The sequence below is a fragment of the Rana temporaria genome, chromosome 9 (assembly GCF_905171775.1).
Source record: "Rana temporaria chromosome 9, aRanTem1.1, whole genome shotgun sequence".
NCBI classification, from domain to species: Eukaryota; Metazoa; Chordata; class Amphibia; order Anura; family Ranidae; genus Rana; species Rana temporaria.
The window spans coordinates 70,677,189-70,691,871 of NC_053497.1; the positions used below are offsets into that span (position 1 = coordinate 70,677,189).

The 14,683-nt window shown below is 42.0% G+C and overlaps 1 protein-coding gene across 1 annotated transcript in view; it reads left to right on the forward strand.

Moving 5' to 3' along the window:
* Positions 1 to 13,581, forward strand: part of LOC120913645 (pinopsin-like) — a 43,760-nt gene extending 30,179 nt beyond the window's left edge. Inside the window, exons 3-4 of the mRNA XM_040323757.1 lie at positions 9,082 to 9,315; positions 12,137 to 13,581. Coding sequence (XP_040179691.1) covers positions 9,082 to 9,315; positions 12,137 to 12,346 — 444 coding nt within the window. The 3' untranslated portion in view covers positions 12,347 to 13,581. The remainder of the gene's footprint in view (positions 1 to 9,081; positions 9,316 to 12,136) is intronic.
* The last annotated feature ends 1,102 nt before the right edge of the window (positions 13,582 to 14,683 follow it).

Consider the following 14,683-nt stretch of genomic DNA (forward strand, 5'->3'; position numbering starts at 1 on the left):
AGTGACGACACCATAAACTCATGCACCTCCACCACATAAAATGCGTGCTTACCAGAGGCAAGCTAACATGGGCTTGTAAAAACAGCTCTCAGATACTTGATTTGATAGGGACAGGAAGTCACAGCAAACTAGCCAGGGAGACTCGTTTATTCAATGGTAACGATGACCCAGAAAAAAGGAGCTCACCAATCGTATTAAGAACATTTATTTACCAAACAAAAGTTCCACTTACACGTAAGAAGAATAAATTTGCACAGATTATAAAAGCCGGCCGACAAGTGAACACCCGTCCACTAGGGTACCCATTGCGATGACGTCAGCACGCCAAACCTCCCGACTCCCATTTTGTCACACTCTGACGTCATCCTGGGGAACAATAAAAAGTAGTTGGCTAGTGTTGAGCTACGGAATAAATGTCTGAAGTTTTATCTGTCCATGGACTTTTAGTGAAATGAGTCTAGTACAACCACTTTGCTATATCTCCTTAAGCCATGTTCTCATATGTGTGGCTGCGGGTTCGTGCCTGGGGTCCGATGTGTGTCTGTTCACTGGTTCAGGTCCGAATTTTTGCCTGAATTTGCAACTGAACCGAACCCAAACACGCACAGGACCCTTTTTCAACCATGGCCGCTCCATTGAGAAACCAGTTCACATGTGTGAGAACCCAGCCTAAAGAACTGCTTTATGTATGCGTGATGGAAAACAATGATTACTTTCATGTAAGCAGGGCAAAAAAATGAACAGCCTAGATCTTGGGCCATTTTAAGTTTTATCTATTAAACATAAGTACCTACATTGTAAAAATGACATTTGAATGGATTTTAAATACAGCAATTGTGTCACACAGCAAGCAAAACCTGCTCAAGTGTCTTAATCAGGGCTCATGTCCTGTGGGAACGCGTGGGAACGGAGTTCCTGCACTTTTTTCACAGCAGGAACTCAGTTCCCTTTGCAGGATTAGAGCAGCCGAGCCGCCCGAGCCAATCCTTCACTAAGCGGCGATGCCCAGCTCGAGTCACTGTCAGGGGCAGATGAACCTTAGTAATCCTTTATGGATTAATCAGGTAGTGTGTGGGTATTTCGTCACTTCCTCGATGCTGCAATGTTTCCTGGGAGCTTTTGTCATTGTTCATCACACTACCTGGTGAATCCATATACAGGAAGCGGCCAGTAACATAAAGGATTAGTAAGGTACAGTGGATCGAAAAAAAAAAAAAACATGCAATGCAGTAAAAAAAACATGCATTCAGTAATTATGCATATGAGCGTATAATTTTTTTTTTTTTTTGGTGGGGGAGTGGATCTTGGGTGGGAGTTCCCACACTTTTTCCCCAGGACTTGACCCCTGGTCTTAATATCTGGCACATGAACACTTTCACATACCCATTGGGCATCCGCACAAACTCAGGAAAATGTGTTCAGGATGGAAGAAAAACCATGACACATTTCTCCTGTTACATATGTATCTTTGACATTTTCTTCTGGGGATGTGTTTCATTTCTAAGATGTGTTTTGAAATAAGTACATAGAATGGAAAGCTTTATTTCCTTTCTTTAAATAACAACTCAAAGCAGTGAAATATACTCCATCTTTATCAGTTACCTTTTCATCACTGCATTCATTACTGGCACTATTACATTTCAGGGTGAACCACACAACACATGCTCTACGTCCAGTTATCACAGGAAATCATCATAAAAACATACATTCTCTAAATTGAAAGTCTGGGGCCCAATGTCATATAACAAGCCAATGATCTTGATCATTTTTGGAGTAGTTATATAAGTTAAGGTGTTGCTTTACATAGAATTGAATTGAAAAAAAACATATACACATGGCCTTTACTGACTTCAGCTGTCACTGCAACATTTTTTTTTATTTTTTTTCAAATAACAATTTTATTCGTCTCAATAAAAGAAACAGTACACAGATACAAGTGTGAAAAAGAAAAAGGACATCACCTTTTATTTCTTGAACTAACAATTTTCAAATCTAAAGGCCTATATGCTGTATACACCAAACATATGTTAAAATCAAAAGATCCCAACATTAGAAGCACTTAATCATTCAGTACTCAATGACAATCTTTCACATATAGTGTGTATTCCACTATCCACAGCATCATCAGATACATAGATAAATAAATGTAACGTTCATCCGTATAGTTCATAGGGTGTATATCCAATCAAGGTTCCCGTCACCACACCGCGTGAGACCTCTCCTCTATGGTAATGATTTCACCAAATAGACCAAAAAAATGGGCCTGTGTTACAATCCGTCCTTTGGATCAGGGACCCCTCTTTCCATCTAGATGTCACTCACGACAAAGAGATGCATACACATAGAGTAATTACATAATCTAAATGTTTTTATGTCAGTCCCATCCCCCCCTTACAATTGTGCACTTACAAGGGGAACAAAAGGTAAAGCAATTAAAATAGTGCTGTCACGCTAGCTTGTCAATCTCTCACCACTCCACCAATCTCGGAGAGCGGTGTACCCGGGTCGAGAAAACAGCTGATCACGCCCTCTATATGCTGTGTAGTATCAACAATAGTGTTTAACTGATTATAATAAGTATGTAAAATAGACGGGGCAATCAACGCAAAAACAATTGAAACCCACTAAAAAGATTTTAATAAAAGTCCAAAATTGCAAGTGTTAAGATGAAATGCAAGTGTAGCGCAAACAAACAATAAAACACAGTCCAAGATGCTGATGAACAACAAGTCCCAGAATACAGCTTCACCGGTGAAGATAAATGTTATCAATAGTGGTGACATTCCCTCCACCTCCGATCTTAGTTCTACGCTCATCTCAAAAGCATAGACTCCTGAGCTAAGAGGTAGTAATGAAAGCAGATCCCACACAAGTGGTTGGTAGTAAGAACAAATCTATAGAAATTTCCAGAACGTTAATCTTAGTAGGGGCACCAAAACATATGTGTACAAAAATCCCAAATTTTGGCAGTCAGATTTCATCAAAAAGGTTACCATAAGGATATAATTCAAAATGAGAATTCCGATTCCAACGAGAAAACACGTTTGTGCTATATGCTCATATTACTCTGAATTAAATGCGAGTAGTTTTTAAACATTTATACAGTGAGCACTTAGATCTCCCTTCTTTTTGTATACATATGTTTTGGTGCCCCTACTGAGGTTAACGTTCTGGAGAAGAAGTTTCTATCGATTTGTTCCTACCACCTATCACACGTCACACGTGTGGGATCCGCTTGCATGACTACCTGTTAGCTCATGAGTCTATGCTCTGAGGTGAGTGTAAAACTAAGATCGGAGGTGGAGGGATTGTCACCACTATTGAAAACATTTATCTTCACCGGTGAAGCTGTATTCTAGCATCTTGGACTGTGTTTTATTGTTTGTTTGCGCTGCACTTCCATTTCATCTTAACACTTGATTATAAAAGAGACCTATGCTCAGATTTACAGACCCCACACTATTTATTTTTCATCTTTTGTGAAAATTGATTTGCTGTGTAGCATCTTCAAGATGTAGACCTATATATGCTCTGCTGGATGGATTGTCCAGAATAATTGAGAAAGTCCAAGGATATTAGCAGGTAGGTTTGAAGTACCAAATCCAGAGTGGACTGTGGGTCTCTCTTGCATATCTAGTCTAGGTACCTCAAAGGGTGAAGAATAAGTAACACTTAGGCAAAGCTACAAAAAATGCTTGGTCACAGCTGTCAAGGTTATTCAGATATTCCAAAGCAGAGCAGGTCTGAAACACAGGATGTAGCAACATAGAATCTTTAGGCTGTTGTAGTTCAACCTATGTTTAAAAGAGAAACACATACTCACCTATAGTATATGGCTGCAGCATTGGTCTGATGCTACAGCTGTCCCCCACTGGCTCTAATGCTGCGTGCACACGATCGGACATTCCGACAACAAAACCTTGGATTTTTTTCCAACAGATTGTTCGCTCAAACCTGTCTTGCATACATACGGTCACACAAATGTTGTCGGAAATTCCGAACGTCAAGAACGCGGTCACGTACAACACTACGATGAGCCTAGAAAAATTAAGTTCAATGATTCCAAGCATGCATCTAAAAAAAATTGAGAACCAGCTCTCAAACATTTGTTGTGGGAAATTCCGACAGCAAATTTCTGATGGAGCCTACACACGGTCGGAATATCTATCCAAAAGCTCACATCGAACATTTGTTGTTGGAAATTCCAACCGTGTCTATGCGGCATAAGACTAAGAACTAAACATTCACATGACTGCTGATTGCTCTGCCCCCCCAGCTCTCACTGGAGAACCAGGCTGTGGAGGGGAGGGGAGTGACTAGCTCAGGCCATAAGAGGCACACTGAGTTGCTGATCCAGCTGCCAGTCAGGCATCTGGATGGATCCTGACCTTAAAGTCAGGTTCCTTGCAGACTTATCTATATTCCTGTCACATGCTCTTACTGGAAAACAAGGCTCACCAATGGTGGGTGCTGCAGCGATTACCAGCTGGATTATGGAGACATCAAGAAAGTGTACATATTCACCAGCACACCATGGATCTACAATTACCATCCAAAGGCTTTTATTGCAGAGAGATCATATCAGAAAGACAAGTGCAATGTTTCGGAGTCACGCAGGACCCCTTCATCAGCTGTTGGCTGAATCTGGGTCGCAGGAGTGCAGAAATAAATGTACTTCTGTGACCCAGAAGAGAAGCCCAAAAAAACTTTGCCCATACTTGTCGTTTAAAGGCAAAGTTCTGCACCAGAAACAATGAAAGGCTGGATTTTCTGCTTCTCTAAAATTCAATGATCAGCACATCCTGCTGTGATCTGAACATGATTGGTGAATGATAACTTAGGTAGGACCAAGACACTGTAAGTGAGTTTAAAGTACCAAACTGACATACAGCAGGGTACTCAGGCACAGAATGGCATTAAAGCCATATTAATTCCAAAAAATGTAATTTAATATATTGCAGATTACCAATCATTAAATGAGGTAGCTGCATTCGTTTTTATTTTTAGGTTTTTCTTTCCTTTATTAACACCTGGTGATTCAGTCACTGACACACTTCCTGTTTTATATCTGTGGATGAGCAATAGAGTCACCCTTGGACAGCAGCAGTGTGAGATGTACTAGTGCATGGGTGCTCAACCTGTGGCTCTCCAGCTGTTGCGGAACTACAATTCCCATGAGGCATTGCAAGCCGCTGACAGGTACAAGCATGTCTCCCAAAGGCTGAGGCATTATGGGAATTGTAGTTTTGCAACAGCTGGAGAGCCACAGGTTGAGCACCCATGTACTAGTGGATTTAAATTAAATTAACAAATTAAAGCCCAACTCCAGCTAACACTTTATATGAATTTACAGAAACATAATTTTTTTTCATTTTGGGATAAAAGATCTACATAAATGGATTGGGTCATTGTAAGCACCCTTTCAGTGTTAAATGGTTTGTCTCACCCCTGAAACTTTCACTTTTGCTGCACAGCTTGGTCTGTTAAAGGAGGTGGAAATATAACTGCAGGATCAACAGGTAAAAACTAAGTTATGGGAAGCTTTAGAAAACCAAAGACTGTTTTATTAACCCTAGTTACAGACTGCAACATTTATGTCATTTTTGGATTTTACATTTAGTACCACTTTAAGCAGCAAGCAGGCAAAAGAAGTACTAAAAGCAGTGAGAAGAAACCAAGATGGGAAAGGGAGGTGGGCTTGCTGGAGGATGAGGAGTGGAGTGAAGCACTTGACTCATGCAAGGCGGTATCCCCCAAACTCTCTGACAGGTTGACCCAGTTATATATCGTGCACCGAGCATATCTTACCCCCCTAAGAGTGGCCCGCTTTAGGCAACAGTCTTCTACCTTGTGCACAATGTGTAAACAGGTGACAGGTTCTTTTTTCCACTTAATTTGGGCGTGCCCGGTCCTTCAGGGTCTGTGGAAGCAGATTGTGGACTTCCTACATGATGACATGGGATCCCCCTTGACCCTAGACCCCAAACAATGTCTACTAGGGATATTCCCTGACTCTGAGATGGACAAATTCACCAAAATATTCCTACATGAAACACTGTTCTCTGCAAGGAAAATTATAGCCAGGCGGTGGATGAGACCCGTTCCCCCCAGCTTCAATGACTGGAAAATAGATATAAATAGCACACTGCCCTACAAGAAGTTCATTTACATCAACAGAGGTTGCCCAGATAAATACAGCAAAATCTGGGACAGGTGGCTTGCATCCGCGGACACATGCACTGGGGGTTCATAGAGTCATAACCACTCCCAGTGGGGAACCCCGTGATTAGCATAGATAGAAGGTTTCCGCCCAACTGCGGTTTGTTGAGCATCAGGTTTAACTTGTATGAGTTCCTGACTTGTTGAATTTATATGTACATGAGCCACATTTCATTCTATGCATTTCCACAGTATTGCCTTATAACCTGCAGAAATATGTTTAAACTGTAAATTGTTCAATAAAAACCTTTAATAAAAAAAAAAAAAAAAGCAGTGAGAAGAGGGCAGAACAAGAGGTTCAGGTAGGCAAACCAGGGCCAAATATAGCCATGATGAAGATAGGTTAAGCGTGGTAAAATATTAGTCAGTGAAACAAAAATTCTCCTGCGCTCTGGTGTTTCGCTAAACATGGGTAGTGTAGTTGAGTCTTAAGGTAAGGTCTAGGATCTTGCAGCCCTCCTCAGAACAGTGGGTATTCATATGGCTAGAAAAAAAAAAGAAGGGTGCACCGACCTAGTGCATTACCACTTAAAGGTTTTTAAAATAGAATAAAAGCAATGATCGTACTCACAAAAGGAGCTCCTTTTGTGAGTAGGATCATTGCTTTTATTCTATTTTAATAAACTTTTAAGTGGTAATGCACTAGGTCGGTGCACCCTTCTTTTTTCTTTTCTTTTTCTAAAAATATTAGTCAGGCCAGCCCAAAGAACAGGTCAAATAACATCCAGTCTGATGAGGAACGCTAACAATCATTTCAGCACCAAGGTGTTTTGGAATTAAGCTTAGATACCCCATTTTGAGCAAATGGCAGCACTTGGCATGTATATGCACATACTAGACATGTGCACACTGAAATATTTAGTTTCGGAATTTCGTTTTTGTCCGAAAGATACATTTATTTAGTGACTCCCGAAATTCGTTTTTATTCATTTTGTTTCGTTAAAAAATGCATTCGTCCGAAAATCCGAATTAATTAACGTTGAAACTGTCATTGAAGGCTTATGGTGTCTGTTGAATGTTCTAAGAAGATTTAACAGAGCAGCTAAACTGTACGACGCCGCAATCGTACATTCCCAGTCGAATGTTCTGCCTACAAGCAATGTTGTATGACTCTATTAATAATTATATTTATAAATTATTATTACTAGTCGACCAACATTCTAATTCTTCTATAGCCTATGGGCCGAGCATTTGACCGGAAATGTACGATTGCGGCGTTGTACAGTTTAGCTGCTTGTCGAATCTTCTAAGAATTTTCAACAGACACCATAAGCCTTCAATGGCAGATTTGACGTTTGTATGTTTTTCTCTGCTTCGTCGAATCTTCATCGTTCATGTCGAATGGTCTACCCCACCACTGTCTCTATAATGTCGAATCTTTTCTCCTAATGTCGAATCTTTCCTCTCTATGTAGAATAATGTTGGACTAATAGAGTTAAGCTTAGGCACATTCGACCGCAGTTTCGATAGACACAGATTGCTATTGTCAGTGTCATGTAGAATCTCCTATCTATATCCAACTGTTGTAGCAACGAAACGGATCTTTCGGATTTTGAATTTTGCGCGTTAGTTTTCGTTTGTTAAAACGATATGAAAATACCCAAAATTCGGACGAAAATGCATTCGGAAGAAAACGAATGCACATGTCTAGCACATACAGTACATGTATGACACCACATCCACGTTGAGGCATGAACATACAGATAAAGACCCACTCATAGTTCTGGAGGAGCAGCTGTGACCAGGCACAGGTGCAAACACAATGGTATGTTGATCAAGATCCTTTAAGCCTGGTACACACTACGGGGTAGATTCAGATAGAATAGTTTATCTTTATGCACGGCGTAACGTATCTCAGATACGTTACGCCGCCGTAATTTAGGGCGCAAGTTCTGTATTCAGAAAGAACTTGCGCCCTTAGTTACGGCGGCGCAACGTATCTGTGTTGGCGTAAGCACGCATAATTCAAATGTGGATGATGTGGGTGTGTTTTATGTATATTAACTGTGACCCTGCATACTTGACGTTTGTTACGAACGGCGCATGCGCATGCTCTAAATTCCGCCGCAAATCGTCATTGCTTTCGACGTGAACGTAAATGACGTCCAGCTTTATTCGCGAACGACTTAAAATTTCCAAAACTCGACGCGGAACGACGACCATACTTAACATAGGATAAGCCTCATATAGCAGGGGTAACTATACGCCGAAAAAAGCCTAACGTAAACGACGTAAAAAAATGCACCGACCGAACGGACGTTTCTGAATCGGCGTATCTAGCTCGTTTGCATATTCCTCGCGTAAATCTATGGAAGCGCCACCTAGCGGGCAGCGTAAATATGCAGCCTAAGATACAACGGTGTAAAACACTTACGCCGGTCGGATCTTAGAGAAATCTATGCGTAACTGATTCTATGAATCAGGCGCATAGATACGACCGGCCGGACTCAGAGATACAACAGCGTATCTGGAGATACGCCGTCGTATCTTCTCTCTGAATCTACCCCTACTTTTTTTTTTTAAGTGGGCTTTTAACCAAATCAAACTATGAATAAAAGTGTATGCAGCCTATAATCAATAGGATATTTAGCACATTGTCATCAGTGGAAATGAAGCTAGCATTTTCCATATATGCCATCGTATTCAAGAAGAGGCAACTAGTAACAAGGGAAGTAAAAATACATGCCATAAATTTCACTGCCTTTCAGATTATTTCTGTTTTGAACCTTATAGGGAGGTTTGATAAAAATGGAAATGTATTTTAGCTATGAATCATTCAGTCAAATATATAGCTGCAACTAGTGGCTGTTCAGACAATATTAGGGTGTAGGATTAACAACTGTCTTCTAATTTTCTTTACAGATGGGGCGGATTAACCTAAGCTCAGCTCAGAAAAGGGAACACCATTTGCTGTTTATGGTGCTCTGCATGATCACTTGCTATCTTATCTGCTGGATGCCTTATGGATTAGTTTCCTTGATTACAACTTTTGGGGAACCTGGAATCATCTCTCCCATAGTGGGCATCATACCATCCATTCTGGCCAAGAGCAGCACCTGTGTTAATCCTCTAATTTATATATTTATGAATAAGCAGGTATGAATAAAGGCTACTGGAGTAAAATAGTGTAGTCAGCTATGGTAAAATTCAATGTACAGTAACAAAGACAAGGATCTCCTTGAATTTTCTTTTGACATTGATGATATTATATGTACTGGTCCTCTATGTGATAAAAAGTAAAGTTTAGCAACAAAGAAGTGAAAAAAATAAAGTAAAAAGGTTACACTTAAGCTACTACCCCCCCCCCCCCCCCCCAGAAAAAAATGCGACCTCCCTTCCCCACATACACATGCATATTAACATAAATACATGTGTTGAGGGCACATGTGCATTAAAATGCTGATTGTGCTGCTCATGTTACATATTGCTGCACATACGAGTGGCTAATGCCTCGTACACATGACTGGTTTTCCTGGCAGGAAAACTGCCATGAGAGCTTTTGGCTGGGAATCCTGGCCGTGTGTATGCTCCATCGCAGTTTTCCCAACAGGAAAACCATTGGGAATCCCAGCGGGGAAAAAAGAGAAGATGTTTTCTTTTTTCCCGCCAGGATTCCCGGCGTTTTTTAAGCCGGCAGTTTCCCTATGTGGAAAACCTGCGGTGGAGCATACACACGATCGGGTTTCCCGAACAAAGCTCTCATGGCAGTTTTCCTGTCGGGAAACCTGACCGTGTTTAGGGGGAAAAAGCTACCAAGCAGGTTCTCGGTTTTCCCCCAGGTTTTCCCTTGTACAAACCGATCATGTGTACAAGGCATTATTCTAAACTTTTGGTTACCAAATTTTGTCCCTATTTCACAATCAAACACAATTCTAAGGCTTGATATGTTTGCCATCTATTTTATATCTGAGTTCACAGACACAGGCAGGCAGAACAGTTAACAGAGAGATTACTATGCTGGACGAGGTGTTTTTATCATATTAGCATTCTGACATTTGAGATGTAACACAGAGGAAATAGCAATGCATAGGATGCTGTGTGACCTGGAACAGGAAGTTGCCTGTTCCTCTGGTAAATAGGGACAGGCTACCTGCAATAATACATGGACAAAGGGAAATCGATCAGCCATGATCATAAAAAACTGAAGGCTATCATTACAAGGTAAGGCAAACAAACCACGCAGGGAATAGAACTACACTAACAGCTAGATAAAACAAGGTAAACATTTGAAAATGTACAAGCATTTACATATTTTAAAAATAAAATTAAACAAACTCTCACATACCTCTGTAGCTATAAGCTTTGTAGAGAACCTCATCTTCAGATTTAACAACAGAGCCACTGAAATCACAGCCCCTATTTTTCTACCTAAGCAGAATTTTGGCTGGCTGCCAGACTTGTAATATAAACACACTGCAGATGCTTCCAAGCTGTTAGAAACTCCCTAAAACCTGACTTCAGAGTCTGAGAATGAATTATGCACTGTACTTGCAGCTAGGGAAATCAGTGTTTTAACCGGTTAAGGACCGGCTCCTGTACATTTACGTCGGCAGAATGGCATGGCTGGGCAAAGTAACATATATATATGACCGTGCCGCGTGAGGCGGAGTGGCGTCAGGACCAGGATGCAACGTGTTTCAGTGCTTGCGCTGTGAGGTGATGAAAGTCACAGCGCACACCTTTCTCAGGGTTCGAGAAAGGTGCGCGCTGTGTCTTTTATCACCTCACGGCACAAGCACTGAAACGCGTTGCAGTGACACCCGGAAACTTTCGCTTGGATAGTGAACCGGCACCCCCACATGCGGCGAAGCACAGCAAGCATCTACAGCTGCAGGGACCATCCACACGAGCTGTCATTTGGACTTCCATATATGCCTACATACAGTAACTAATATGTGAGTGCTTTAATACTATTTTAATATTAAAGGGTACAGTTTTATCTAAGTGGCGCCTGCTCTTTGTTTTTCTCTTGTTACATGCATTGGAGTCCGGCTTCGGCTCCCCCTGCAAGGCTGCCCAGACCTAAAGACTGTCATCTCACACAGAGCTATCATAACTCAAAGGACTTTTTGTGGATTAGTGTTTTATTTTATGTGTCAGCATGCGCCATTACTGTATATATTTCCCATGTGCAGGAGCAAGCTATCCCGGCACACTGCATAAGCCACTCAGTTACATGCTGAGGGCAGGTAGGTGTATTTTATTGCAGAAGAAACATTGCACGTCTCTTCTGCAAAAAATAAAAATAAAATAACTGCTTACAGGGAATAATGAGAAAACTTTAGTTCCACATTAAGCTGGAGAGATAGATAAGACACCAACCTAAGAAGCGTCTTCAGCTAAATTCACCACTTAGGTCTCGTACAGACGACCCAACATGTCCGATGAAAACGGTCCGCGGACCGTTTTCATCGGACATGTCCGCTGGGATCATTTGGTCTGATGGCTGTACACACCATCAGACCAAATTTCCCACGGACAGACGACGCGGTTACGACGCAGTGACGTGGTGGCGACGATGACGCGGCAATGTGTGCGAACCCGGAAGTTCAATGCTTCCACGCATGCGTCAAATCACTTCGATGTCATGCGCGGGTCCTCGGGCCAGCCGTCATGTCCGATGAGTCATACTGACCATCGGACATGTCCGGCGGACATGGTTCCAACGGACACGTTTCTTATCATGCTAAGAAACAGTTGTCCGCTGGAAACCTGTCCGGTCGGCCGGAAAATTGTCCAGTCGGCCCTACACACGACCGAACATGTCTGCTGAAACTGGTCCGACGGACCAGTTTCAGTGGAAATGATCGGTCGTGTGTACAAGGCCTAAGTGGCATGTATTCCTGATAATACTTGTGATTAATTCTGTCATCAATAAATATGAATTGAAAAATGTTTGTTTATTTTTTTATTCCAGTTTTACAGATGTTTTGTCACTCTTCTGAAATGTGAATCAGAACCACATGACAGCGATGCCACTATGAATTCACGACAAAGCAAAGACCTTCAGGTTAAAGACAATGGCAAGATGATTCAGAGCAGCTTTCCCCAGCCAAGGAAGGACACATCTTCTATCATGAAGAAGCAGAAATTTACTCTTGTAGTGCACTACATAGATTATAGATAAACTTTTATTAATCACAGTAGTGGATGCACCCACTGCCATGTGCTGTCAATCAAAAGTAACTAGTCTCTCAGTTCCCCACCAGGCTCCGCACAGTACCAGGTGTAGCACTACCCCCGAAGGAGCTGTTGAGTATTTTTGGGTGGCATGTTACCTCTATCTTCTTGCTGTCCAGGGTCATTGATGCTGAGTTTCGTAGCTATTGTGGCTATTGAGTTCATAACACCTGAAGCTTCGGTTCCCTGAGATTGGAGATTCTGTCATCAGGATTACGATTCAACATTTCGGCCTGGTGCAGCTTACCTCTGGTAAGCGCATAACCCTATAGGTGGTGGTGCACTTGTGTTATTGCTGACATACTGTGGTTTCTTATTCATTCAAGTTCCACTCAAGTTTCTCTCCACTGGCTTTCACACGGTGCAAGTTTTTTATTGGTTTGCCATATCGATTGGACTTTTTATAATTTTTGTTGTTTTTCATGATTTCATTTTGGACTCTTTATGCACTTCTTCATATACTATTCAATTGTGATTAATACACATTGCTGTATTTAGATTTGTTAATATTGCTCCTTCACCACGTTGTTTTGCGCAGCTCTTTCCTTTTCTTTAATCACAGTCTGGAAAAGGGGCAATGGGAACTGGCGGCTGCTGCCCTCTAGGGTGGGCATGGCTGGCGGCTGCTGTCCTCTAGGGTGGGCATGGCTGGCGGTTGCTGCTGCTGTCCTCTAGGGTGGGCATGGCTTTGCGGCTGCTGCTTGGGTGCTATTATGTGACACATCAGAGTGGTACCAGTATCATTACCAGGAGTGCTACTGTAAGAGTCTGATGTGTATGAAGACAATCCTAATATTGCCCCCACACTATTGCAAAGTGTTTTCTTTGTATTAATACAAAGGGAAAAGCTGATGTTACTTTTATTTCAACTAAGAATGACAGATATGTCAGCCGTGACAAAATTATTATCTCCTGGATGTACAAGATGTTCATCTCTAAAATACAGGTTGTTTCTGTATGCTTAAACATTTAAGCTATAATTTATCTGCCCAAAAGACCAAGCTTGAAGAGACTGAAAGCTTTTTAATGGCATACATTAATCTATAAATGTATTTCAGGGATCTAAAGGATATCTGCACTTTTTGTGTATATCTCTTATCTGCGTGTGTCCCTGCTGCCTGTAAAAAAAAAAAAAGAAATGGATGAGATGGGGTACCCATCCAGTTACTGTTAGGCCCCTTTCACACTGGGGCGGGAGGCGCGGTGGCGGTTAGCGGCGATATACCGTCGGAATTGCCGCAGGATTCAGCCACTAGCGGTGCGGTATTAACCCCCGCTAGCGGCCGATAAAGGGTTATTACCGCGGTTTCCCATTGTTTTAAATGGGAAGGAGCGGTATACATACCGCTCCTCTAACCGCTCCAAAGATGCTGCTTGCAGGAGATTTTTTTCTCTTCTGCCAGCGCATCACCTCGGGCTTTCACATTAGGAAGGCTGGGCAGGAGTTTTTCAGGCGGTATTTAGGCGCTATTTTTATCGCTGTACCGCCTGAAAAACTCCTCAGTGTGAAAGGGGCCTTAGTGTGTTTCGTACCCCATGGTCCCAGGAGTCTCTTGTAGACCAGGGGTCTCCAAACTATGGACCTCCAGTTCAGGAACTACAATTCCCATCATGCCTAGTCATGTCTGTGAATGTCAGAGTTTTACAATGCCTCGTTGGACGTGTAGTTCCGCAACAGCTAGAGGGCTGTCGTTTTGAGATCCCTGTTGTAGACTGCTGCTGTCTGAGCATGCGTGTTTTTTTCTCCGTTGGAGCTCCATACAGACGAACTGAGTTTCTGGTAGAAAATGTTTCCGTCGGAAAAAAGGAAAAAAATGTTCTCTTTCTAAGTCCGTCGGAATCTTCGATGGAAAAAGTCAGATGGAGCATACACACGGTCGGAATATCCGATGAAAAAATTCTGTCTGACTTTTTCCATCAGAAATTCTGATCGTGTGTACGAGGCATAACAGTACACATAATAGTGGATGGCTAATAGATAATTTTATGGAGCGAACTAAGAAGATATAACCATGCCAATGGTGCAACAGATAACATATAGCACAGTGAGGAAGGTTTGTGGTCCAGGATGATAGGACTCTTTCCGTGCTGCCCCAATGGAAAGTGCTGCCCTAGGCTTGGGCCTTGTTGGCCTAGGCCAGGATACAGCGTTGATTGATCCTCCCCTGATAAGTAGTGATAGGTGAATTGCTGCAGTTCACCTTTCCTGATATAAATTCACCCAACAGGAGTGTTTGTGGATATACCGTAAAATTACGGTGCCTGAGGGCAGCAAAAATATTCT